The 27,823-nt window shown below is 40.5% G+C and overlaps 1 protein-coding gene across 1 annotated transcript; it reads right to left on the minus strand.

The window, feature by feature from the left end:
- On the minus strand, window positions 1-27,560 carry tecrl2a (trans-2,3-enoyl-CoA reductase-like 2a; the record flags this gene model as incomplete). Its single annotated transcript, XM_084048133.1, has 11 exons — window positions 1-128; window positions 317-362; window positions 682-770; window positions 3,918-3,975; window positions 4,069-4,112; window positions 20,746-20,818; window positions 21,940-22,045; window positions 23,667-23,782; window positions 24,471-24,574; window positions 25,887-25,931; window positions 27,530-27,560. 11 exons carry the CDS (start codon window positions 27,558-27,560, stop codon window positions 1-3), a joined length of 840 nt encoding a protein of 279 aa, XP_083904259.1.
- Between the last annotated feature and the right edge of the window lie 263 nt (window positions 27,561-27,823).

Consider the following 27,823-nt stretch of genomic DNA (forward strand, 5'->3'; position numbering starts at 1 on the left):
TCAGAGAATCAGGGGAATGATAGCCATACGGAGTCTGGGATACTCCCTGAACTCTCGGCTGTAGATTCTGTGCTTCCCTTTGGCCCATATAGTCATCTGAATGAAGCCAAATAATGAGTACAGCGCCACTGTGAGGAAGACAGAAACCCAGCATGATGTATGTGCATAAAGATGGATGGAGCCCTACTTGTTTTTCATGTCATTACATTTGTCTGGCCTGTCTCACATGGCAAAGTGATTAGATACAGAATGTTGGACAGGTAAGGTGAAGCCTATTACATAATGATGACGTGTGTCATGGCCTGTTCCACTGTACCTGGTAAACACTGCGTCATGATAGAGAAGCTCACCCACGCTCCAACCTACATGTCAAATGGACAGAAAGACAGATCGGTTAAAAGACTTAAACTTACAGTACTATAAACTGTAGACAGTATCATGTCAGTATTATGGTCAGTATCATGGGCAGTATCATTTTAGTATCAGGTCAGTATCAGGTCAGTATCATGTCAATATTATGGTCAGTATCATGTTAGTATCAGGTCAGTATCAGGTCAGTATCATGTCAGTATTATGATCAGTATCATAGTCAGTATCATGGTCAGTATCATGGTCAGTATCATAGTCAGTATCATGGTCAGTATCATGGTCAGTATCATGGTCAGTATCATGTCAGGTTACCTCATATGTGTAATTTGGGCAGGATACAAAAAAATAGAGCCAAGTGAAGGGATTCTTAGTTGGATTAGGGAAGTTTCTGCACTTGGTTTCTGTGAATGAATACAAAGATGTTAGATTTCATCAGCTGTGAAGTAATGGTGAAACCAATACTGATTTTGTCGCTGTTGGGCGGAAGCCTTGTATGTCCATTTTTGGCATCTTTGTCACAGTCACACGAGTAGAAAAAAATGCCCTGCCAAGCCAAAGTGCAGTAACTACGTTTTTGGACACACTGACTTCTTTTTATATCCCAAAGGTCAAATTAGCCTTTGTGATTTTGGGGGATAAACAATTACCTCAAGAACAGATGTACAATTAGTGTAATATCACTTATATGCCAATATCTCATTTGGCTGACCAGTTGAATCACTTCAAAACCCATTTATAAGTGTTTTTTTTTTTCTCGTAGTTACTGCACTTTGGCTTGGCAGGGCACTTAGTGAATTATACAATATTGCTGTCAGGCAGAAACCTTGTAGCTGCATATTTCATCTTTTGATGTTTTTTATTTAATTTGAATGACCATCTACAAGCTCACAGCGCATGGTAAAGTGACACAATGTGAGCTTACAGAAGTCTACAGCACATCTGCTATTTTAGCTATTCATTTGAACATTTTTCGCCTATAATGATACGCCCATAATATGGACACAAGGTCGAAAGTGGTTAGGTCTGTCTGTGGGTTTTATAAACTAGGGAAGCGGCCCAAACATCTGCTTGGCTCTGATCTAGTAGTCTGCTGAAATACAGGCTGGCTGGACCGGACTGGCCTTCAATTAGGTAGCAAGATATTTAACCCATGAGACTAAATAATAACTGTTGTACATTGGAACACCGGTTCTGGACATAGGCTACAAGCTTTCCGCCGACTGCGACAACACATATCATCTCTGTCGGGTGGAAACCTCATATGTCCAAAACTGTTACTTTTCAGGATTCAAATGCAAAAGCAGCAAAAGTAGCAGATCTACAAGCTTGAAACACATCGCACCTGCTACTTTTGATGCTGTTGTGTGACGCTGTTGGAAAGGCTCCAAGCATAATATTAAAGGTAGGGTAAGTGATGAACTTTGGTTAAAATAAGTGTTAAATAGCCCTATATTCTGATAGTACTCATTGCTATAGAGTATTTGTTCAGTAAAAAGAGTCTCCCATGTCTCTCCAGCTCTTTATTAAACAGAAAATGCATTTTCAGTACTCTCCTGATTGGCTTAAAATGTGTCACCTACCTGAAAATGTACTTATATTCTGTTTACTAGAGCTGGAGCGACCCCTGTGACCGAACAAACGCTCTGTAGCAATGATTACAATCAGAATATAGTACTTTAACCTTTTAACAAATAATAATAATAATAATAATAATATTACTTGTTGACTTTTATTTGCCTATTATGTACTACCTTAAGAACTGTGTTCAGAGTAATATGTACCTGCCACCTTAAGTGCGCAATGCGTTGTGGGTAATTCATTCATACCAGTAGTAACAACCATAGATATATATAAAGGCTAGATGACTCACCCGCGCTGCTGGCCAATGGAGTACGACGTCGCCACATGGCGGCCATCTTGGGACGGTCATTCATAACATTATGTCTATGGTGCATATACTTTGAAATAACCATAGCGTGCTCAATTTTCATCCGATTTTCAAACGGTTTGGTGTTTTGTAAACACCAAAGATGTAGTTATGATATTATTGTATTTAAAAAAAAACACGATTATAATTATAAGTATGCAGTATCATAACTACATCTTTGGTGTTTACAAAACACCAAACCGTTTGAAAATCGGATGAAAATTGAGCACGCTATGGTTATTTCAAAGTATATGCACCATAGACATAATGTTATGAGTGACCGTCGCAAGATGGCCGCGGTTGAGCTACGCTTGCGCCGCCCCTTGAGCCATCTAGCCTTTATATATATCTATGGTAACAACAGCAGAGAGAGAGAGAGCGGTGAAGTTCACCTGCTTCAAACTACCTCCTTCATTTGTACAGCACTGCAGTGCGCGTCTTTGACTACTGTAAGTCCATTGTTTAGTTCAATAATGTACTAATAATGTCTGCTGTATTCATTTACCATGATTAATAGAGTTACTGCCTTTCTGTATGTTTATTTCTCTCCATGGCTCGCTACAGTGCGTGCTTTAACCGCCCCTTCATTATATTTCTGTAACTGTAAAGTCATGTAACTTGTGAGAGATGTGTGTATTTCACGGGCGTCGCCATTAGGGTTCTGTCCCACAGCTGGGTGGCCTTTGATGTCCAATTAAGCCACTTTAGCACAGGGCAAGGCTGCAGTGATTATTATTGGAGTTATAGACCAATTATTTGTTTACCAACATTGAGACTGGATGCACAGGTGTGATAGGCTCTATTCACAGCAGCCATATTATGAAGACATTCACAGGTGTTACCAATGATACTAATGAAGGCTCTGTTCCCGTTCTGGTCAAACAGAGTCAGGGTGCTGATATTGTGCATGTTGGCCCACTGGAAACACTCTGCTACAACACCAGTGGGTCTACAGTTGGGGTCCAGGGACCCTCATGGGCTTCCAAATGGCCCCTTACAGGTGTGTAACTCTGAGAGTGTACAAATGGAACCAAATGGACCCGTAATGACGCATGCAATCGGTGTGTCTGTTAAGGGGTCTATTGGTTTAAGTTAATGTTAGTGATACATCAGTACTGTGATAACCTGTGTAGTGTAGATGCCTACTATATTGTATACCATATTATTGCGGTAATGTGATATATATTGTGATATACTTTGGGTATGATATTCTGTACTCATACATTATTGTTTATTCTGTGTTTGCTGCAGAACCACATACATTGACACATTGTCATTCGCACTCAGTGCCTGTACCATCCTACCCATCCATTCCATTCTGCAACCAAAGCCTGTATATGCCTGTAACTCAACCTGTGCCTACAACCTAAGTAAAGCTGTCATAAACCCTCTTCAATGTCCTGTCAAATGTGTCTGGATCGACGCCCCGGGGGCGAATGAAGCTTAACTCCATAGAACCAGTCCCCTTATACAGTCCTTTACAAAAACTCACCAATAGACGCTGTAGTATGATCAAGTAAGGCGTTAATTTACGAAAAAACACAAAAAGTAAAATTATGGAGATGGGAGGTTTCCGTCCAACAGCAACGATATGTATAAATTGATAGATCCAGGCTCTTACCGTCTACTCTGAGGTTCTTCAGGGCCAAGTGAATGGAGAAGTTCCCCATCTCACACAACTGTAGTCATGACAAACAGTCAGTGGGAAACTAGTATTAAACTGGGAATATTTATGGTGGAGCAGTGTAGCGTTGTCAGCCGTAAATACATACCACAAATATGACTAGTGCATAGTTGACTTGGACATCTCCGTACGCTGTGGAGGAAGGAAGAGAGTCAGATAAAAGTCCATCTGAATTCAGATGACGAAATCAGGTACTTCCCCCGGCACGTGGCGTCCTTTGGGGTCTCAGTGGATGGCAGTGGCGACCCCCTAACGTTCACATTCAACCACAAATTCAGTTATTCAGGCAGAAAACTCTTATCTCCATATTCTAACTTTAAAAAAAATGAATGCACTACTTGATCATATGACAGCGTCACACAAAAGTAGCAGATCCACAATCTCGAAATGCGGCGCGACACGTTTCGAGCTTGTAGATCTGCTACTTTTGCTATTTTTTTACGGGGCCAGAGCTCTGCTCTGGACACGTATTGTTATTCGCATTATTCTGTCACTTCTGCCACTTTTCGCAGTTCTGGCTGAACCGTGCAGTCGCTTTTTACGAAACTCGGCCATATGGTAGATGGTCATGAAAAACGATCAAGAAATAATTCTCACACTCATTCGTCAAAAGGTGGCGCTATAGCACTCAATTGAAAAATGCCAACTTTGAACAGGTACAACTCATGCCCTGTTTGACCTACAGCCATGAAACTTGGATACACATATGCGTCTCCTCATGCTGAACAACTTTCACACTCTGACTTTTGACCTCTGACCTTTAGATCGCCCACCATTTTGAATTATATGTAAAACAGTCATTGGCTCCTAACTTCTGCATTTTTTCACTTATGGAAAATCCGTTGGAAATTTTTGTAGGCAGTGGTCCAAAGTTCATGTGTAAAATGTTTTGTGCAGATTGCTCAAAAATCCCAGGAGGAGATAGATTTTAACTATTACAGTTTTATGAAAATTATTCATCTGTGCCTAAAACATTCATGCAGACTCACATTTCTTTGAAACTTGGCAGAAATGTACAGGGTCATTCCAAATATCACTGAAACCAATCTCACTCCAATTGGCCAAAAGGGGACGCTATAGCAATTTTTTGAAAAGGCATACTTTAAACAGGCATAAGTCATGCCTCGTTTGGCCGAAAGTCGTGAAACTTGCTTACACATGTGCCTTGACTCATGAGGAACACATCTATCGCTTTGACCAGTAAGCTCCGACCTTAGATTGTCCGCAATTTTGAGCAGTTTGAAAAACACTTAAACCCAGGATTTTTCAGCTATTTGCGTGAAACTGCATCATCTGTGTGATCTCCTTTTTCACAGTTACTTATCTGTTGGGCCAATGGCGTCTCCCTTAAATGAAGGCCTCACAATCTCAGGGTCGCCAGTTCAAGCCTCACTTGATGCAGACTTAATTTAAGTTGAATTGCAAACAACATGACTGTAATCATTGAATACATGTGCAACTGTTAAAGGTAATGATGAAATGCGTCTTGGAGAGAGTATGTTTTTTTAATGTATGACAAACTTCATTGTGAAAATAACCGATCTACAATCTCAAAACTTTTCAGATAGCAACATGTTTCTGAGCTTGTAGATCGGCTGCTTTCACTGGTTCACTTTTATCTTCAACAGATGACCTCAGCCTGGACAAAGCTATAGCGGTATAGGTAGTGTCTCAGCCTGTGAATCCAAAGGTCGAGAGTTTGATTCCTGTCAATGGCAATAGGTTGAGATGTTAATGGGTGAGGTTTTTCACCTGGGATTGCCCCCCTGCGTCCTATATATGACCACCTCAGCTGGGTTGGGCTAAAAAGAATTTTCGCCTGTTGGAATCATTTGCTTTGTCTCAATTTCAATCTATTCCCTTTCCATGTCTTATTGTGCTATTATTACGGGGCCAGAGCTCAGCTCTGGACCTGTTTTGTTATTGGCAGTATTCTGTCACTTCTTCTGCCACTTTTCGCAGTTCTGGCTGAACCGTGCAGTCGCTTTTTACGAAACTCGGCCATATGGTAGATGGTCATGAAAAACGATCAAGAAATAATTCTCACAATCTTTCGTCCAAAGGTGGCGCTATAGCACTCAATTGAAAATGGCAACTTTGAACAGGTACAACTCATGCCCTGTTTGACCTAGAGCCATGAAACTTGAATACACATATGCGTCTCCTCATGCTGAACAACTTTCACCCTCTGACTTTTGACCTCTGACCTTTAGATCTCCCACCATTTTGCATTATATGAAAAACAGTCATTGGCTCCTAACTTCTGCATTTTTTCACTTATGGAAAATCCGTTGGAAATTTTTGTATGCAGAGGTCCAAAGTTCAAGTGTTAAACGTTTCGTGCAGATTGCTCAAAAATCCCAGGAGGAGATAGATTTTAACTATTACAGTTTTATGAAAATTATTCATCTGTGCCTAAAACATACATGCAGACTCACATTTCTTTGAAACTTTGCAGAAATGTACAGGGTCATTCCAAATATCACTGAAACCAATCTTACTCCAATTGGCCAAAAGGGGGCGCTATAGCAATTTTTTGAAAAGGCAGACTTTAAACAGGCATAAGTCATGCCTCGTTTGGCCGAAAGTCGTGAAACTTGCTTACACATGTGCCTTGACTCATGAGGAACACATCTATCGCTTTGACCAGTAAGTGCCGCCCTTAGATTGTCCGCAATTTTGAACAGTTTGAAAAACACTTAAACCCAGGATTTTTCAGCTATTTGCGTGAAACTGTATCATCTGTGTGATCTCCTTTTTCACAGTTACTTGTCTGTTGGGCCAATGGTGTCTCCCTTAAATGAATGCCTCACAATCCCAAGGTTGCCAGTTCAAGCCTCACTTGATGCAGACTTAATTTAAGTTGAATTGCAAACAACATGACTGTATCAATGAATACATATGCAAATGGTAAAGATAACCTGAAATGCTTATTTGAGAGTACGTTTTTTCAACGTATGACATACTTCATTCTGAAAATAGCTGATCTACAATCTCACAACCTTTCATGGTTTGTGAGCTTGTAGATCGGCTACTTTCACTAGTTTTGGTTCTGAGGAGATGTACAATTTCTTCATTGGTAAATGGTTTGTGAACGAGTGATCTTAGTGTTAGTGAAACAGGGGCTTGGTTCATGAAACAAGGCAAGAGTTTATGATCTTCAACAGACAATATCAGCCTGGACAAAGCTATAGCACTATAGGTAGTGTTGCAGCCTATTAGTCTGAAGGTTGAGAGTTCGAATCCTGTTAATGGCAGTAGGTTGAGATGTCCAATCAAACCATTATGTTTCCATCTCTCTCTCTCATCAATCTATTGTTTCCATGTCACTCTCTCTCTCTTCAATCTATTCCGTTTCCATGTCTCTCTCTCTCTCTATTCACTGGCCCCGTATTATCGCTGCTTGCAGCTATATTTACGGGGCCAGAGCTCTGCTCTGGACACGTATTGTTATTCGCATTATTCTGTCACTTCTTCTTCTTCTTCTTCTGCCACTTTTCGCAGTTCTGGCTGAACCGCGCTGTCGGTTTTTACGAAACTCGGCCATATGGTAGATGGTCATGAAAAACGATCAAAAAATAATTCTCACAATCTTTCGTCCAAAGGTGGCGCTATAGCACTCAATTGAAAATGCCAACTTTGACCAGGTACAATTCATGCCCTGTTTGACCTACAGCCATGAAACTTGGATACACATATGCGTCTCCTCATGCTTAACAACTTTCACACTCTGACTTTTGACCTCTGACCTTTAGATCTCCCACCATTTTGAATTATATGAAAAACAGTCATTGGCTCCTAACTTCTGCATTTTTTCACTTATGGAAAATCCGTTGGAAATTTTTGTAGAAAGTGGTCCAAAGTTCAAGTACGAAACGTTTCGTGCAGATTGCTCAAAAATCCCAGGAGGAGATAGATTTTAACTATTACAGTTTTATGAAAATTATTCATCTGTGCCTAAAACATACATGCAGACTCACATTTCTTTGAAACTTTGCAGAAATGTACAGGGTCATTCCAAATATCACTGAAACCAATCTTACTCCAATTGGCCAAAAGGGGGCGCTATAGCAATTTTTTGAAAAGGCAGACTTTAAACAGGCATAAGTCATGCCTCGTTTGGCCGAAAGTCGTGAAACTTGCTTACACATGTGCCTTGACTCATGAGGAACACACGTATCGATTTGACCATTAAGCTCCGCCCTTAGATTTTCCGCAATTTTGAGCAGTTTGAAAAATACTTGTTTTTGCCAGTTCTGGCTTAACCGTGCATACGCTTTTTACGAAACTCGGCCATATGGTAGATGCTCATGAAAAACTACCAAGAAATAATTCTCACACTCATTCGTCAAAGGGTGGCGCTATAGCACTCAATTGAAAGTGCCAACTTTGAACAGGTACAACTCATGCCCTGTTTGACCTACAACCATGAAACTTCGATACACACATGCGTCTCTTCATGCCCGACAACTTTCGTGGTCTGACTTTTGACCTCTGACCTTTAGATCGCCCACCATTTTGAATTATATGAAAAACAGTCATTGGCTCCTAACTTCTGCATTTTTTCACTTATGGAAAATCCGTTGGAAATTTTTGTAGGCAGTGGTCCAAAGTTCATGTGTAAAATGTTTCGTGCAGATTGCTCAAAAATCCCAGGAGGAGATAGATTTTAACTATTACAGTTTTATGAAAATTATTCATCTGTGCCTAAAACATACATGCAGACTCACATTTCTTTGAAACTTGGCAGAAATGTACAGGGTCATTCCAAATATCACTGAAACCAATATCACTCCAATTGGCCAAAAGGGGGCGCTATAGCAATTTTTTGAAAAGGCAGACTTTAAACAGGCATAAGTCATGCCTCGTTTGGCCGAAAGTCGTGAAACTTGCTTACACATGTGCCTTGACTCATGAGGAACACATCTATCTCTTTGACCAGTAAGCTCCGCCCTTAGATTGTCCGCAATTTTGAGCAGTTTGAAAAACACTTAAACCCAGGATTTTTCAGCTATTTGCGTGAAACTGTATCATCTGTGTGATCTCCTTTTTCACAGTTACTTATCTGTTGGGCCAATGGCGTCTCCCTTAAATGAAGGCCTCACAATCTCAGGGTCGCCAGTTCAAGCCTCACTTGATGCAGACTTAATTTAAGTTGAATTGCAAACAACATGACTGTATCATTGAATACATGTGCAACTGTTAAAGGTAATGATGAAATGCTTCTTGGAGAGAGTATGTTTTTTTAATGTATGACAAACTTCATTGTGAAAATAACCGATCTACAATCTCAAAACTTTTCAGATAGCAACGTGTTTCTGAGCTTGTAGATCGGCTGCTTTCACTGTTTTCGGTAGCGAGGAGACATACAATTTCTCTATTGGTAAATGGTTTGTGAACGAGTGATCTTAGTGTTGGCTTGGTTCATGACAGAAGGCAAGAGTTTATGATCTTCAACAGACAACATCAGCCTGGACAAAGCTATAGCACTATAGGTAGTGTTGCAGCCTATTAGCCTATCATGGGGCGGCCATAGCTGGGTGGTTAGTGAGCACGCCTAGGGAACCAGAGGCCCTGGTTGCCCCATGTTCGATTCCAGGCCATCCCAGCATATGCGTCGATGAAATGAAATTTGTCCCTGAGCAAGACTCTTAACCCCTAATTGCTCACAGGTTCTCATTGGAAACAAGACCACAAGGACTTTCATGAACGACCTGTTAAAAGGAATTATCCTTATCCTAGTCCGAAGGTTGAGAGTTCGATTCCTGTTAATGGCAATAGGTTGAGATGTCCAATCTATCCATTCTGTTTCCATCTCTCTCTCTCTCATCAATCTATTCCGTTTCCATGTCTCTCTTCAATCTATTCCGTTTCCATGTCTCTCTCTCTCTCTCTCTCTCTCTCTCTCTCTCTCTCTCCAGTTTCCATCTCTCTCTCTCTCTCTCTCTCTCTCTCTCTCTCTCTCTCTCTCTCTCTCTCTCTCTCTCCAGTTTCCATGTCTGTCTGTCTCTCTCTCACTGGCCCCGTATTATCGCTGCTTGCAGCTATATTACGAATTGTTTTTCGCTCCCTCTCAATTCAAGGCTAATCTTAGTTCTGGCTTAACTGTGCTGTTGCTTTTTACGAAACTCGGCCATATGGTAGATGGTTATGAAAAACGATCAAGAAATAATTCTCACAATCTTTCGTCAAAAGGTGGCGCTATAGCACTCAATTGAAAATGGCAACTTTGAACAGGTACAACTCATGCCCTGTTTGACCTACAGCCATGAAACTTGGATACACACATGCGTCTCCTCATGCTGAACAACTTTCACCCTCTGACTTTTGACCTCTGACCTTTAGATTTCCCACCATTTTGAATTATATGAAAAACAGTCATTGGCTCCTAACTTCTGCATTTTTTCACTTATGGAAAATCCGTTGGAATTTTTTGTAGGCAGTGGTCCAAAGTTCAAGTGTTAATAATTTCGTGCAGATTGCTCAAAAATCCCAGGAGGAGATAGATTTTAACTATTACAGTTTATGAAAATTATTCATCTGTGCCTAAAACATACATGCAGACTCACATTTCTTTGAAACTTTGCAGAAATGTACAAGGTCATTCCAAATATCACTGAAACCAATCTTACTCCAATTGGCCTAAAGGGGGCGCTATAGCAATTTTTTGAAAAGGCAGACTTTAAACAGGCATAAGTCATGCCTCGTTTGGCCGAAAGTCGTGAAACTTGCTTACACATGTGCCTTGACTCATGAGGACCACACGTATCGATTTGACCAGTAAGCTCCGTCCTTAGATTTTCCGCAATTTTGAGCAGTTTGAAAAATACTTGTTTTTGCCAGTTCTGGCTGAACCGTGCATACGCTTTTTACGAAACTCGGCCATATGGTAGATGCTCATGAAAAACTACCAAGAAATAATTCTCACACTCATTCGTCAAAGGGTGGCGCTATAGCACTCAATTGAAAGTGCCAACTTTGAACAGGTACAACTCATGCCCTGTTTGACCTACAACCATGAAACTTCGATACACACATGCGTCTCTTCATGCCCGACAACTTTCGTGGTCTGACTTTTGACCTCTGACCTTTAGATCGCTCACCATTTTGAATTATATGAAAAACTGCCATTGGCTCATAACTTCTGCATTTTTTCACTTATGGAAAATCCGCCGCTTTTGTTTTGTCGGCAAAGGTCCTAAGTTCATGTGCAAAATGTTTTGTGCAGATTACTCAAAAATCCCAGGAGGAAATAGATTTTAACTATTGCAGTTTTATGAAAATTATTCATCTGCCCCTAACACATACATGCAAGACTCACATTTCTTTGAAACGTTGCAGTAATGTAGAGAGTCATTCCAAATATCACTGAAACCAATCTCACTCCAATTGGCCAAAGGGGGGCGCTATAGCAATTTTTTGAAAATGCAAACTTTAAACAGGCAAAAGTCATGCCTCGTTTGGCCGAAAGTCGTGAAACTTGCTTACACTTGTGCCTTGACTCATGAGGAACACATCTATCGCTTTGACCAGTAAGCTCCGCCCTTAGATTGTCCGCAATTTTTAGCAGTTTGAAAAACACTTAAACCCAGGATTTTTGAAACTGTATCATCTGTTTGATCTCCTTTTTCACAGTTCCTTGTCTGTTGGGCCAATGGCGTCTCCCTTAAATGAATGCCTCACAATCTCAAGGTCGCCAGTTCAAGCCTCACTTGATGCAGACTTAATTTAAGTTGAATTGCAAACAACATGACTGTATCAATGAATACATGTGCAAATGGTAAAGATAACCTGAAATGCTTATTTGAGAGTACGTTTTTTCAACGTATGACATACTTCATTCTGAAAATAGCTGATCTATAATCTCACAACTTTTCATGGTTTGTGAGCTTGTAGATCGGCTACTTTCACTAGTTTTGGTTCTGAGGAGATGTACAATTTCTTCATTGGTAAATGGTTTGTGAACGAGTGATCTTAGTGTTAGTGAAACAGGGGCTTGGTTCATGAAAGAAGGCAAGAGTTTATGATCTTCAACAGACAATATCAGCCTGGACAAAGCTATAGCACTATAGGTAGTGTTGCAGCCTATTAGTCTGAAGGTTGAGAGTTCGAATCCTGTTAATGGCAGTAGGTTGAAATGTCCAATCAAACCATTATGTTTCCATCTCTCTCTCTCTCTCTCTCTCATCAATCTATTGTTTCCATGTCACTCTCTCTCTCTCTTCAATCTATTCCGTTTCCATGTCTCTCTCTCTCTCTATTCACTGGTCCTGTATTATCGCTGCTTGCAGCTATATTTATGGGGCCAGGCTTCCAGCATGGACCCATATTGTTATTCGCATTATTCCATTTCTTCTTCTTCTTCTTCTTCTTCTTCTTCTTCTTCTGCCACTTTTGGCAGTTCTGGCTGAACCGTGCAGTCGCTTTTTATGAAACTCGGCCATATGGTAGATGGTCATGAAAAACGATCAAAAAATAATTCTCACAATCTTTCGTCCAAAGGTGGCGCTATAGCACTCAATTGAAAATGCCAACTTTGAACAGGTACAACTCATGCCCTGTTTGACCTACAGCCATGAAACTTGGATACACATATGCGTCTCCTCATGCTGAACAACTTTCACCCTCTGACTTTTGACCTCTGACCTTTAGATCTCCCACCATTTGGAATTATATGAAAAACAGTTAAAACCTATCTCCTCCTGGGATTTTTGAGTAATCTGCACGAAACTTTTTACACATGAACTTTGGACCTATACCAAAAAACTTTTGCAAAATATCTTCCATAAGTGAAAAAATGAAGTTTTAATGAGCCAATGAATATTGCAGTTTTATGACAATTATTCATCTGCCCCTAACACATACATGCAGACTTACCATTCTTTGAAACTTTGCAGAAATGTAAAGGGCCATTCCAAATATCACTGAAACCAATCTTACTCTAATTGGTCAAACGGGGGCGCTATAGCAATTTTTTGAAAATTGAAACTTTAAACAGGCAAAAGTCATGCCTCGTTTGGCCGACAGCCATTAGACCTGCTTACACATGTGCCTTGACTAATGAGGAACACATCTATCACGTTGACCAGTAAGCACCGCCCTTAGATTGTCCGCAATCTTGAGCAGTTTGAAAAACACTTAAACCCAGGATTTTTCAGCTATTTGCGTGAAACTGTATGATCTCTGTGATCTCCTTTTTCACAGGTTCTTGTCTGTTGGTGGCTTCTCGCTTAAATGTGTGCCCCACAACCTGAAGGTCACCAGTTCAAGCCTCACTTGGTGCAGACTTCATCCAAGTTGCATTTCACACAACATGACTATCAATGAATACATCTGCAATTGTTAAAGATAACATGAAATACTTAATTGAGTGTTTTTTACATACAGCTGATCTACAATCTCACAACTTTTCAGATAGCAATGAGAGTATGTTTTTTCAATGTATAACATACTTCATTGTGAAAATAGCCAATGTACAATCTGACAACTTTTAATGGTTTGTGAGCTTGTAGATCGGCTACTTTCACTAATTTTGGTTCTGAGGAGATGTACAATTTCTTCATTGGTAAATGGTTTGTGAACGAGTGATCTTAGTGTTAGTGAAACAGGGGCTTGGAAGGCAAGAGTTTGTGATCCTCCACAGACAATATCAGCCTGGACAAAGATATAGCACTATAGGTAGTGTTGCAGCTACCTAAGAGTGCTTCATGACCGTAAGGTTGCCGGTTCAAGCCTCAGTTGATGCAGACTCATTTAAGTTGAAATGCAAAAAACATGACTCAATCTATTCCGTTTCCATGGCGCTCTCTCTCTCTCTTCAATCTATTCCATTTCCATGTCTTTCTCTTCAATCTATTCCGTTTCCATGTCTCTCTCTCTGTCTCTTCAATCTATTCCATTTGTCTCTCTCTCTGTCTCTTCAATCTATTCCATTTGTCTCTCTCTCTGTCTCTTCAATCTATTCCATTTGTCTCTCTCTCTGTCTCTTCAATCTATTCCATTTGTCTCTCTCTCTGTCTCTTCAATCTATTCCATTTGTCTCTCTCTCTGTCTCTTCAATCTATTCCATTTGTCTCTCTCTCTGTCTCTTCAATCTATTCCGTATCTCTCTCTCTCTGTCTCTTCAATCTATTCCGTATCTCTCTCTCTCTGTCTCTTCAATCTATTCTCTCTCTCTCTCTCTCTCTCTCTCTCTCTCTCTCTCTCTCTCTCTCTCTCTCTCTCTCTCTCTCTCTCTCTCTCTCTCTCTCTCTCTCTCTCTCTCTCTCTCTCTCTCTCTCTCTCTCTCTCTCTCTCTCTCTCTCTCTCTCTCTCAGGGGTGGCCATAGCTGAGTGGTTAGGGAGCCAGAGACTCTGGTTGCCCCAGGTACGATTCCAGGCCAGGTCAGCAAATGTATCGATGAAATGAAATTTGTCCCTGAGCAAGACTCTTAACCCCTAATTGCTCACAGGCACTCATTGGAAACAAGACCGCAAGGACTTTCATGAACTGACCTGTTAAAGGATTTATCATTTCTCTTTCTCTCTCCTGGCCCCATATTATCGCTGCTTGCAGCTATATTACAAATTGTTTTTCGCTCCCTCTCAATTCAAGGCTAATCTTAGTTCTGGCTGAACCGTGCATACGCTTTTTACGAAACTCGGCCATATGGCAGATGGTCATGAAAAACGATCAAAAAATTATTCTCACAATCTTTCGTCAAAAGGTGGCGCTATAGCACTCAATTGAAAATGCCAACTTTGAACAGGTACAACTCATGCCCTGTTTGACCTACAACCATGAAACTTCGATACACACATGCGTCTCTTCATGCCCGACAACTTTTGTGATCTGACTTTTGACCTCTGACCTTTAGATCGCCCACCATTTTGAATTATATGTAAAACATTCATTGGCTCCTAACTTCTGCATTTTTTCACTTATGGAAAATCCGTTGGAATTTTTTGTAGGCAGTGGTCCAAAGTTCAAGTGTTAAACGATTCGTGCAGATTGCTCAAAAATCCCAGGAGGAGATAGATTTTAACTATTACAGTTTTATGAAAATTATTCATCTGTGCCTAAAACATACATGCAGACTCACATTTCTTTGAAACTTTGCAGAAATGTACAGGGTCATTCCAAATATCACTGAAACCAATCTCACTCCAATTGGCCAAAAGGGGGCGCTATAGCAATTTTTTGAAAAGGCAGACTTTAAACAGGCATAAGTCATGCCTCGTTTGGCCGAAAGTCGTGAAACTTGCTTACACATGTGCCTTGACTCATGAGGAACACACGTATCGATTTGACCATTAAGCTCCGCCCTTAGATTGTCCGCAATTTTGAGCAGTTTGAAAAACACTTAAACCCAGGATTTTTCAGCTATTTGCGTGAAACTGTATCATCTGTCTGATCTCCTTTTTCACAGGTACTTGTCTGTTGGGCCAATGGCGTCTCCCTTAAATGAATGCTTCACAATCTCAAGGTCGCCAGTTCAAGCCTCACTTGATGCAGACTTAATTTAAGTTGAATTGCAAACAACATGACTGTATCAATGAATACATGTGCAAATGGTAAAGATAACCTGAAATGCTTATTTGAGAGTACGTTTTTTCAACGTATGACATACTTCATTCTGAAAATAGCTGATCTACAATCTCACAACTTTTCATGGTTTGTGAGCTTGTAGATCGGCTACTTTCACTAGTTTTGGTTCTGAGGAGATGTGCAATTTCTTCATTGGTAAATGGTTTGTGAACGAGTGATCTTAGTGTTAGTGAAACAGGGGCTTGCAGGTTCATGAAAGAAGGCAAGAGTTTATGATCTTCAACAGACAATATCAGCCTGGACAAAGCTATAGCACTATAGGTAGTGTTGCAGCCTATTAGTCTGAAGGTTGAGAGTTCGAATCCTGTTAATGGCAGTAGGTTGAGATGTCCAATCAAACCATTATGTTTCCATCTCTCTCTCTCATCAATCTATTGTTTCCATGTCACTCTCTCTCTCTATTCACTGGCCCCGTATTATCGCTGCTTGCAGCTATATTACGAATTGTTTTTCGCTCCCTCTCAATTCAAAGCTAATCTTTGTTCTGGCTTAACCGTGCAGTCGCTTTTTACGAAACTCGGCCATATGGTAGATGGTCATGAAAAACCATCAAGAAATAATTCTCACAATCTTTCGTCAAAAGGTGGCGCTATAGCACTCAATTGAAAATGCCAACTTTGAACAGGTACAACTCATGCCCTGTTTGACCTAGAGCCATGAAACTTGGATACACATATGCGTCTCTTCATGCCCGACAACTTTCGTGGTTTGACTTTTGACCTCTGACCTTTAGATCTCCCACCATTTTGAATTATATGAAAAACAGTCATTGGCTCCTAACTTCTGCATTTTTTCACTTATGGAAAATCCGTTGGAAATTTTTGTAGGCAGTGGTCCAAAGTTCAAGTGTTAAACGTTTCGTGCAGATTGCTCAAAAATCCCAGGAGGAGATAGATTTTAACTATTACAGTTTTATGAAAATTATTCATCTGTGCCTAAAACATACATGCAGACTCACATTTCTTTGAAACTTTGCAGAAATATACAGGGTCATTCCAAATATCACTGAAACCAATCTTACTCCAATTGGCCAAAAGGGGGCGCTATAGCATTTTTTTGAAAAGGCAGACTTTAAACAGGCATAAGTCATGCCTCGTTTGGCCGAAAGTCATGAAACTTGCTTACACATGTGCCTTGACTCATGAGGAACACACGTATCGATTTGACCATTAAGCTCCGCCCTTAGATTTTCCGCAATTTTGAGCAGTTTGAAAAATACTTGTTTTTGCCAGTTCTGGCTTAACCGTGCATACGCTTTTTACGAAACTCGGCCATATGGTAGATGCTCATGAAAAACTACCAAGAAATAATTCTCACACTCATTCATCAAAGGGTGGCGCTATAGCACTCAATTGAAAGTGCCAACTTTGAACAGGTACAACTCATGCCCTGTTTGACCTACAACCATGAAACTTCGATACACACATGCGTCTCTTCATGCCCGACAACTTTTGTGGTCTGACTTTTGACCTCTGACCTTTAGATCGCCCACCATTTTGAATTATATGTAAAACAGTCATTGGCTCCTAACTTCTGCATTTTTTCACTTATAGAAAATCCCCTGGAATTTTTTGTAGGCAGTGGTCCAAAGTTCAAGTGTTAAACGTTTCGTGCAGATTGCTCAAAAATCCCAGGAGGAGATAGATTTTAACTATTACAGTTTTATGAAAAGTTATTCATCTGTGCCTAAAACATACATGCAGACTCACATTTCTTTGAAACTTTGCAGAAATGTACAGGGTCATTCCAAATATCACTGAAACCAATCTCACTCCAATTGGCCAAAAGGGGGCGCTATAGCAATTTTTGGAAAAGGCAGACTTTAAACAGGCATAAGTCATGCCTCGTTTGGCCGAAAGTCGTGAAACTTGCTTACACATGTGCCTTGACTCATGAGGAACACACGTATCGATTTGACCATTAAGCTCCGCCCTTAGATTGTCCGCAATTTTGAGCAGTTTGAAAAACACTTAAACCCAGGATTTTTCAGCTATTTGCGTGAAACTGTATCATCTGTCTGATCTCCTTTTTCACAGTTACTTGTCTGTTGGGCCAATGGCGTCTCCCTTAAATGAATGCCTCACAATCTCAAGGTCGCCAGTTCAAGCCTCACTTGATGCAGACTTAATTTAAGTTGAATTGCAAGCAACATGACTGTATCAATGAATACATGTGCAAATGGTAAAGATAACCTGAAATGCTTATTTGAGAGTACGTTTTTTCAACGTATGACATACTTTATCTGAAAATAGCTGATCTACAATCTCACAACTTTTCATGGTTTGTGAGCTTGTAGATCGGCTACTTTCACTAGTTTTGGTTCTGAGGAGATGTACAATTTCTTCATTGGTAAATGGTTTGTGAACGAGTGATCTTAGTGTTAGTGAAACGGGCTTGGTTCATGAAAGAAGGCAAGAGTTTATGATCTTCAACACACAATATCAGCCTGGACAAAGCTATAGCACTATAGGTAGTGTTGCAGCCTATTAGTCTGAAGGTTGAGAGTTCGAATCCTGTTAATGGCAGTAGGTTGAGATGTCCAATCAAACCATTATGTTTCCATCTCTCTCTCTCATCAATCTATTGTTTCCATGTCACTCTCTCTCTCTTCAATCTATTCCGTTTCCATGTCTCTCTCTCTCTCTCTATTCACTGGCCCCGTATTATCGCTGCTTGCAGCTATATTACGAATTGTTTTTCGCTCCCTCTCAATTCAAGGCTAATCTTAGTTCTGGCTTAACCGTGCTGTCGCTTTTTACGAAACCCGGCCATATGGTAGATGGTCATGAAAAACTATCAAGAAATAATTCTCACAATCTTTCGTCAAAAGGTGGCGCTATAGCACTCAATTGAAAATGCCAACTTTGAACAGGTACAACTCATGCCCTGTTTGACCTACAGCCATGAAACTTCAATACACACATGCGTCTCCTCATGATGAACAACTTTCACACCTGACTTTTGACCTCTGACCTTTAGATCTCCCACCATTTTGAATTATATGAAAAACATTCATTGGCTCCTAACTTCTGCATTTTTTCACTTATGGAAAATCCGTTGGAAATTGTTGTAGGCAGTGGTCCAAAGTTCAAGTGTTAAACGTTTTGTGCAGATTGCTCAAAAATCCCAGGAGGAGATAGATTTTAACTATTACAGTTTTATGAAAATTATTCATCTGTGCCTAAAACATACATGCAGACTCACATTTCTTTGAAACTTTGCAGAAATGTAGAGGGTCATTCCAAATATCACTGAAACCAATCTTACTCCAATTGGCCAAAAGGGGGCGCTATAGCAATTTTTTGAAAAGGCAGACTTTAAACAGGCATAAGTCATGCCTCGTTTGGCCGAAAGTCGTGAAACTTGCTTACACATGTGCCTTGACTCATGAGGAACACACGTATCGATTTGACCATTAAGCTCCGCCCTTAGATTTTTCGCAATTTTGAGCAGTTTGAAAAATACTTGTTTTTGCCAGTTCTGGCTTAACCGTGCATACGCTTTTTACGAAACTCAGCCATATGGTAGATGCTCATGAAAAACTACCAAGAAATAATTCTCACACTCATTCGTCAAAGGGTGGCACTATAGCACTCAATTGAAAGTGCTAACTTTGAACAGGTACAACTCATGCCCTGTTTGACCTACAACCATGAAACTTCGATACACACATGCGTCTCCTCATGCCCGACAACTTTTGTGGTCTGACTTTTGACCTCTGACCTTTAGATCGCCCACCATTTTGAATTATATGTAAAACAGTCATTGGCTCCTAACTTCTGCATTTTTTCACTTATGGAAAATCCGTTGGAAATTTTTGTAGGCAGTGGTCCAAAGTTCAAGTGTTAAACGTTTCGTGCAGATTGCTCAAAAATCCCAGGAGGAGATAGATTTTAACTATTACAGTTTTATGAAAAGTATTCATCTGTGCCTAAAACATACATGCAGACTCACATTTCTTTGAAACTTTGCAGAAATGTACAGGGTCATTCCAAATATCACTGAAACCAATCTCACTCCAATTGGCCAAAAGGGGGCGCTATAGCAATTTTTTGAAAAGGCAGACTTTAAAAAGGCATAAGTCATGCCTCGTTTGGCCGAAAGTCGTGAAACTTGCTTACACATGTGCCTTGACTCATGAGGAACACACATATTGATTTGACCATTAAGCTCCGCCCTTAGATTGTCCGCAATTTTGAGCAGTTTGAAAAACACTTAAACCCAGGATTTTTCAGCTATTTGCGTGAAACTGTATCATCTGTGTGATCTCCTTTTTCACAGTTACTTATCTGTTGGGCCAATGGCGTGTCCCTTAAATGAATGCCTCACAATCTCAAGGTCGCCAGTTCAAGCCTCACTTGATGCAGACTTAATTTAAGTTGAATTGCAAACAACATGACTGTATCAATGAATACATGTGCAAATGGTAAAGATAATCTGAAATAGCTTATTTGAGAGTAAGTTTTTTCAACGTATGACATACTTTATCTGAAAATAGCTGATCTACAATCTCACAACTTTTCATGGTTTGTGAGCTTGTAGATCGGCTACTTTCACTAGTTTTGGTTCTGAGGAGATGTACAATTTCTTCATTGGTAAATGGTTTGTGAACGAGTGATCTTAGTGTTAGTGAAACAGGGGCTTGGTTCATGAAAGAAGGCAAGAGTTTATGATCTTCAACAGACAATATCAGCCTGGACAAAGCTATAGCACTATAGGTAGTGTTGCAGCCTATTAGTCTGAAGGTTGAGAGTTCGAATCCTGTTAATGACAGTAGGTTGAGATGTCCAATCAAACCATTATGTTTCCATCTCTCTCTCTCATCAATCTATTGTTTCCATGTCACTCTCTCTCTCTTCAATCTATTCCGTTTCCATGTCTCTCTCTCTCTCTCTATTCACTGGCCCCGTATTATCGCTGCTTGCAGCTATATTTTTTCATTAGAATCCTGAAAAGTACAGTTTCATGAGGTTTCCACCCGACATAAACGATATGTAACCTGACTCCATGGTCAATGGATACAACAACTATTTATTAATGGAGATTTAAAGAGTTAGAAAGTCAGAAGGACAAACAATATGGATTAATGGAGATTTAAAGAGTTAGACTTAGAAGCAAGAGACAGAAGGACAAACAATATGGATTACTGTGTGTGTGTGTGTGTCACGCGCAACTTACATGGGGGTGTGTAGAGGGGGTGGTTGATATGGTAGGCCAACCATGCTGAGAAGCTCCAGTAGTATGTGCAGTTCTAACCCAGAATAAAGACATTACATGTGCTTAGGGTCAATCTACAAGGGCTTTTTTTCTTTTCTTTTTTTTACAGCTTCACCTTAAAAATAAGTAGGCTAAATAAAAAAAAATCACACCCTGTGTGAAGTGAGTGGTGCCTTTGATGAGCCCCGTATTGACCCCCGTATTGATGTTGTCATCAATGTTTGTGGACAGACATGCATACTGTACATACATACATACATACGGACACACGGACAAAGTCATGTACTGTATAGGAGTGGTTGCCCTCGGCACCACTCAATAAACCCTAGTGTCCACAACGTTTTCAGTTTTTCAAAAAATAAAATCATTTATTTTACGTTTTAAAAATAGTGAAAATAGCAGATCTTCAATATCACAACGCATTGTGACTCGTTGAGCTTATAGATAGTTTTTGCTCCCTATTCATTGAACGACAAAGTAGATGGGGGTTAAATGGTTAAAGCAATTAGAAGCAATCTACTTTATAAGCCCTTTCTCGGATCGTATCTTATCATACAATCACTTTGATGACAGATGAGACCTGACAAAGAGGAAAAGGTCACTAGACGGTTAACCACTTTATTTAAACCTTCCTATGTTGGGCCTGTCATTATGGGCAAAAATCTTCAAAGAAATTCAAACAACTTTTGAAGTTGTTTGAATATCAAGTTTCACAATGATCAAAATTGTGTAAAATCTTCATTGTACGATAAAGCAGTGGTTTTCAAAGTGGGGTCCAGGGACCCCCAGGGGTCCTTGGGTGGGTACCACCATGAGTTTGTAGATCTGCTATTGTAGATCTGAAACATAGTGACAATTTGTGAAAATCTTTGATTATAATGTATAAAAAATATATATTATATATATTTTTCAAAATCTTTTTATTAGGTTTTCTTAGACAAAGCCCAGGGGTGAGTATAATATTATATATTTTTTAAAGTGAAACATTTTAACACAAATCTTTGCTTCTGTAGGTTCCTGGCACAAAATATCTTTTGAGATGGGGGCGGGGTCCGCATGTCATTTTGGGGGTCCTTGACATGAAGACATTTCAGAACCACTGCGATGAAATATTGGGCCTTAATTGGTTCATTTAAAGTCCATTAATGGCCTTACCTTCACTGTGGTCCTGAGAGGCATGGTCCCACGAGAGAAGCGATGCACAAAGATAGTTTCAACCAACCTCTTCACATAGTGACAGGTGTGACAGACACAGGCCAGTCTGAGAGACACATGAAGGAGAGATGTTGGCACACTGGTGATAGGTTGTGCTCAAACATAGGGCTGCAACTATCCATTCATTTCCTAGCGATTATTCTATCGATTATGCTTTCCATTAATCGGATATTCGAGAAGCGCATTTGCCCTGATAATTAGTTTAACTTTTGTGTATATCGTCGCTGTCGGGCAGTAACCTCTTATCGCCATATTATTATTATTTTTGTAAATTAACGCCCTACTTGATCACTACAGCGTCACACAAAAACATAAAAAATAGCAGATCTACAAGCTCGAAATGTGGTGCCAAGCGACTTGTTTTGAGCTTGTAGATAAGCTACGTTTGCCATTTTATTTGAATCCTGAAAATGAACTGTTTTGGACATGGTTTCCACCCAACAGAGACGATATAAATGAATCAACACGAAAGATTCGAATCAATCAATCAATTAGTCTGATTCACCACTACTTATTTGATACGATTGAAAAGCAAGTAAATGCAGTTGTAAAAGCCTTTTTTTTTCATCTTGTACCATTGCCAAGATCAAGCCGTTTTTCTCTTTCCAAGACCTAGACAGAGTAATCCACGTGATCTCATATCCTCCTGTTTGGACTACTACAACTCCCTGTATACTGTAGTCACTCCTGTCCAGCCTGAAATTGTCCCCTCTCTCTCTCCACTGGCTGCCAGTAGAGCTTATAGAATCGTTGTGTGTTTACAAAGCTCTAAATGGGCTGACCTCATACCACTGACTTTTTAACACCTCCTTCTATGTCCACGTCCCTCAGGTCAGCTGGCTTGGGGCCCCTAGCTTTCCCACAATCTAAACTTAAGTTCAGGAATGACTGTGCATTTACTCCCAAAACAAACTGATTCGACTACTTCTCTGCCTAAAGCCCATGACCCACCTAATTCCAACACACTTTGCTAGTCTGGGATGGCTCAGGGTAGAAGACAGGGTTAAGCAAATCATAATGGGATTGGTATTTAGTCAAAGGGACAGTGCCCTCAGCCTCAATACCCTCATACCTGACTAACTACTTCTCAAAAGTGAGTGACTCCCACAGCCACAATACTAGAGGGAGCGACAACGATCTGGTACCACCCAAATATAGAACAGACACGAGAAAATTCTCATTCTACAGCTCTGCCACCAAAATGTGGAATGCCCTGACACCATCCATAAAAGGATGTGAAACACTGGTTTCTCTCAAAACTGTCCTGAAAAAACATCTACCAGGAGACCACAAAGGGAGGATCTCTTTTGTACATGGTGTTTGTATTTGTTGATGACATGTATTATTGTGTAACTTTGTTATACCAAGTTGATGAATTGAGTACATAGGACCACAATGGAAACAAGTCCCCAGGCCTTTGTTTGTTATCCTTTTAGCCATAATGTCTTACAGTACCACGTGCTGTTTACATTTATGACTAATAAAGTATTCAATCAATCAATCAATCAGTCAATTAAGACTGAGGCCAATTTTGTCCTGACGCTTCTCTGCAATACAAACGCGGCTGACCAAAACAACCAAAAGCATGAATTGGTATGAAACTGTCTTTTGCAGATAACAATACAGCCTACGCAGTGGTGTGATGCAGACGAGGTGTTTCCACTTACGTAACAACAGTATAGGGGCTGGAGGTGAAGGCGTGGCCGTGGGAGTAGATGCATGGAACACGGAAATAGAAGAGGAGGTAGGTGAGGAGAGGCCCCATGTACTCTAATAAAAATACCTGAAACCAGTTACAAAGAGTTATGCAAAGTAAAGCACAGAAAACCTTTTATTTTAACTGGTTTCTTTTTTCTAATGTTATATTATTATTATATTAGAAATTATCATCAGGGGTCGCCACAGGGCATCATCTGTTTCAATCTGTTTCCAGTAAGTTCAAAACTCAATATGAATTAAATCATGACTAATGTACATCAGGCAAAAACAACAAGGGCTAAATAATTGACACAAATCAGATCTGCCAGTAAATATGTTTTTAAGAAGTGATTTAAGAGATTAAACTGAGGCCATTGGCAATCCAAGACGTTTTACTGCTATTCATTATTTATTTCTCCTTTTAACAGGACGTAAGATCACTTTTACAAGTCAGACCTGGTCATAACAATAACAATTGAATACAAATGACAGTACATAACACATAAAAACATAAGATCATGGCTACATATAATAATGCTTGATTAACCGCTTACCAAACATTCTCAAATAGCTGATCTACAAGCTCACAATGCGTTGTGAGCTTGCATGTAGGTTGTCCATTTTTAGTAACATTGATGCAATATTTGAATTTCTTGCACAAAAACAGGACGGCAGTGTTAAAGTGGTTAAACGTAGCACAGCTTAATCAGTCTACAGAAAACTATTTCGGTCTTCCTGTATAGGGTATTGGCAGATAAAGTGACTCCTCTTACCATAGTCCATCCTAACTGTGGACCCAGATCTGTGAAGTACATGGTGGCTGTGGTGCCAACAGGTAGAGACTGTAAGGTCTCATCATCTGATAGGGCTTTACCGTCTGGAAACAAACACACACACACACACACACACAAAAAAAAACGTAATTGAGTAGTATAAACAATTAAAAATCACACCTTGTGTGAAGGAAGCGGTGCCTTTGGGGCGGGGCTTAACTCATTTCAGTTCGTCCCTATTGGTGGTCTGAGTCCACTTACCAAATTTGTACTTGGTAGCATGCTGCAAACTGGAATGATGGCTGTTTAAAGCCCAGCCAATGGGCAGACAGAGGGGGCGGGGCTTAAGTAATTACAGTTTGTCCCTATTGGTGGTTTTAGTCCATGTACAAAATTTGCACTCCGTAGCATGCTGCGAACTTGAGTTATGGCTTTTTAAAGGCCAGCCAATGGGAAGACAGAGGGGGCGGGGCTTCAGCAATTCATGCTCGTCCCTATTGGTGGTCTAAGTCCACATACCAAATTTGGACTTGGTGCCATGTTGCAAACTGGAGTTATAGCTGTTTAAAATCCCGTGCTCATCCCGTGCTCATACGGGCGGACGGACATAACATACGCTGGGGGTCCCTGGACCCCTCTTTTATAACTTCAGCAATTCATGCTCGTCCCTATTGGTGGTCTAAGTCCACATACCAAATTTGGACTTGGTGGCATGCTGCAAACTGGAGTTATAGCTGTTTAAAATCCCGTGCTCATACGGGCGGACGGACATAACATTCGCTGGGGGTCCCTGGACCCCTCTTTGATAACCAGTGGCACGTGTGGCCAATGAGAGGAGAGATGGCATAGGCAATCTCCAAGTCTGTGTGTGTGTGTGTGTGTGCGTGTGTTTGTATGTGTTGCTTCTTTGCCGTGCTCATCCCGTGCTCAAACGGACGGACGGACACGCAGACAGAGTCAAACGTAGAGCGGTTGGCACCGCTAAAAAAGTATAAATAAAGTTTAGAGTGGGAGGGAGGGGGAGAGTGAAGGGGGAGGGGGGAGAGTACCTCTGCAATCAGACAGACAGACAGACAGAGACATACTGTAGGGAGAGGGAGAGCCTATTTCACCAGTACAATAACCCACTTGAAATATAATAGTTGATATGTCATCTTAAATTGAATTATTTTTATGCTCAAGGGATACAAAGTGTGTGTGTGTGGGGGCTCGGTTGTTCTGTGTCTATAAATGCACCCAGCATCCAATGTGAAACCACCAGAACCCTTCATGACTGTGAGAGATTATGTTCATAATGTTCATGTCATATATGTGACTGTTAGATTGTTATATTAGCATGTTTTCTGTATATGTTGCTGTATATGTAGCTGTATTCTATCTATGAAACTTTGAAGTAATCAGCACACACATACTCACTTGGGTAAAGCGTTAAGGCCTGTCTAGCTGGATACCACTGGGGATCTAGACACACACACACACACACACACACACACACACACACACACACACACACACACACACACACACACACACACACACACACACACACATATATAATTAGCAACATGATAAGACTTCAAATCATTTCATGCATTCACTTTTTTTCAAACTTGCCTCAGTTAAGATTAAAGAAAATGTTTTTATAGATCTCATAGCTCTCCTAGTTGCTATTTTCGCACACCACCATGGTACGATGAAGCATAATACAGGGTTTAAGTGGTTAATCAGACTAATCAATTCAAATGTTTGTGTCAATTCGTTGTTACATGGGTGGGTTCGGAAATACTCCTTACGCACACGCACAGAGGCCAAGGCCTTTAAGGAGTTAGAGCAGCGATTCCCAACCTTTTTTGCATCAGGGCCCACTTGAAAGTCCCAAAAGCGTTCGTGGCCTTGTGGCCCACCTATCTGACCACTTAGGCAGCCGGATGGCTGTTTAGAGCTCATGTGGGTGGCCAAACGTGCATTTTCAGAGCATGTAATGACCAATCAAACGATTTTGTCCCGGCTTTGTATTGATGAAACCAACAAAGTATACTTTACAGTACGTTCCTATTAAAGCAGCACTATGTAGTTTGGGGTATGTGTCAGTGGCCACTTTGGACACACATAACATGGCAGCCAACTTCTTTGACTTCATTACCCAATGAGTTCCGCAGTTCTGCCTTGGTGCCTTGGCAAATGCCAGGATGAAACTCATTGGCCACTGTTACATGGACAGTTGTATTCGGAATGAATACACTTCTATTCGGAATGAATGAATGGATGAATTCATTCCGAATAGATTTGCTCATGTAAACACCCCAATTGGAATAGAATATTCCATTCCAGTCTGACCCGAATGCATTTTCATTCGGAATAGGAGGGGTGGTATAGACCGTTTGAATCGGGTTAAATCAATCGGAATTGACCATGTAAACACTTTATTCCAAACGCTCCTGTCTGTTTGGAATACATGCATTCCTTTGCGCATGTCCGTGCTTAGTAGGGCTGTCAGAATTGTCCAAAAATGACCTATCAAATCTCTAATTCGGCCACGGTTGGTGCTGAGAAGCGCTCGCTCCTGCGGGATAAAATTAATGATTCTAATAGCGTCATTTAATAAGCCCAGACTTGTCTAATGGTTAAGCCCAGACTTGTCCAGGAGAACGGACGCTCCGAGGATTGCTGGCCTAGGCTACACTTATATGGATCTTTTTCTAAACAGGTATTTTAGTCCTCAGTTTTTAAAAAGAATCCCTCGCCACATGACAAAGATTTTTTTTTAAAATCCCTGTCCACACGTAAACGCAGAAACGCATTGATCAGCATGCAAGTTTCAATTTTAAATCAGATTTTATTTTTATTTATTTTATATATGAGGGGCCAAATACATATACATTTTAATCGCATGTTAAGGCCCAATACTTCAATAGCTGCATATTTTAATAGTATACGTGAACAAAAATAAATGAAAACAACATTATTAGGGCGCAACTGCAGCGAAAACAGATGAGTCTTCATCAATTCATTACATGGGCAGCCGGAACGGTCGTCCCAAAACACCCCGCCCCACGCACCTTTTGAGCGGGCCATCCACGGCTGCTCCATGGTGGCTGGATTTTGACCCGGGGCGATTGTGTTTTAGGGCGACAGACCCGTTATATTATACCTCTATGGACAGACCCTGTGTGCGCACCGCGCGCTACTCGGCGCAGAAAGAGGGTTTTCGTCACAGTGAATGAGTTACAGCATGTTTCAAAGCTTTTTCATAATACAAGAAAACGTGACTCGGCATAATGAGTAGCTTATAATTTCTACTTAAGTATATTTTGATGCCAATACTTTTGTACTTTTGCCATAAATGAGCGTGC

Source organism: Gymnoscopelus microlampas, assembly GCF_963454915.1.
Source record: "Gymnoscopelus microlampas genome assembly, chromosome: 22".
Taxonomy (NCBI): domain Eukaryota; kingdom Metazoa; phylum Chordata; class Actinopteri; order Myctophiformes; family Myctophidae; genus Gymnoscopelus; species Gymnoscopelus microlampas.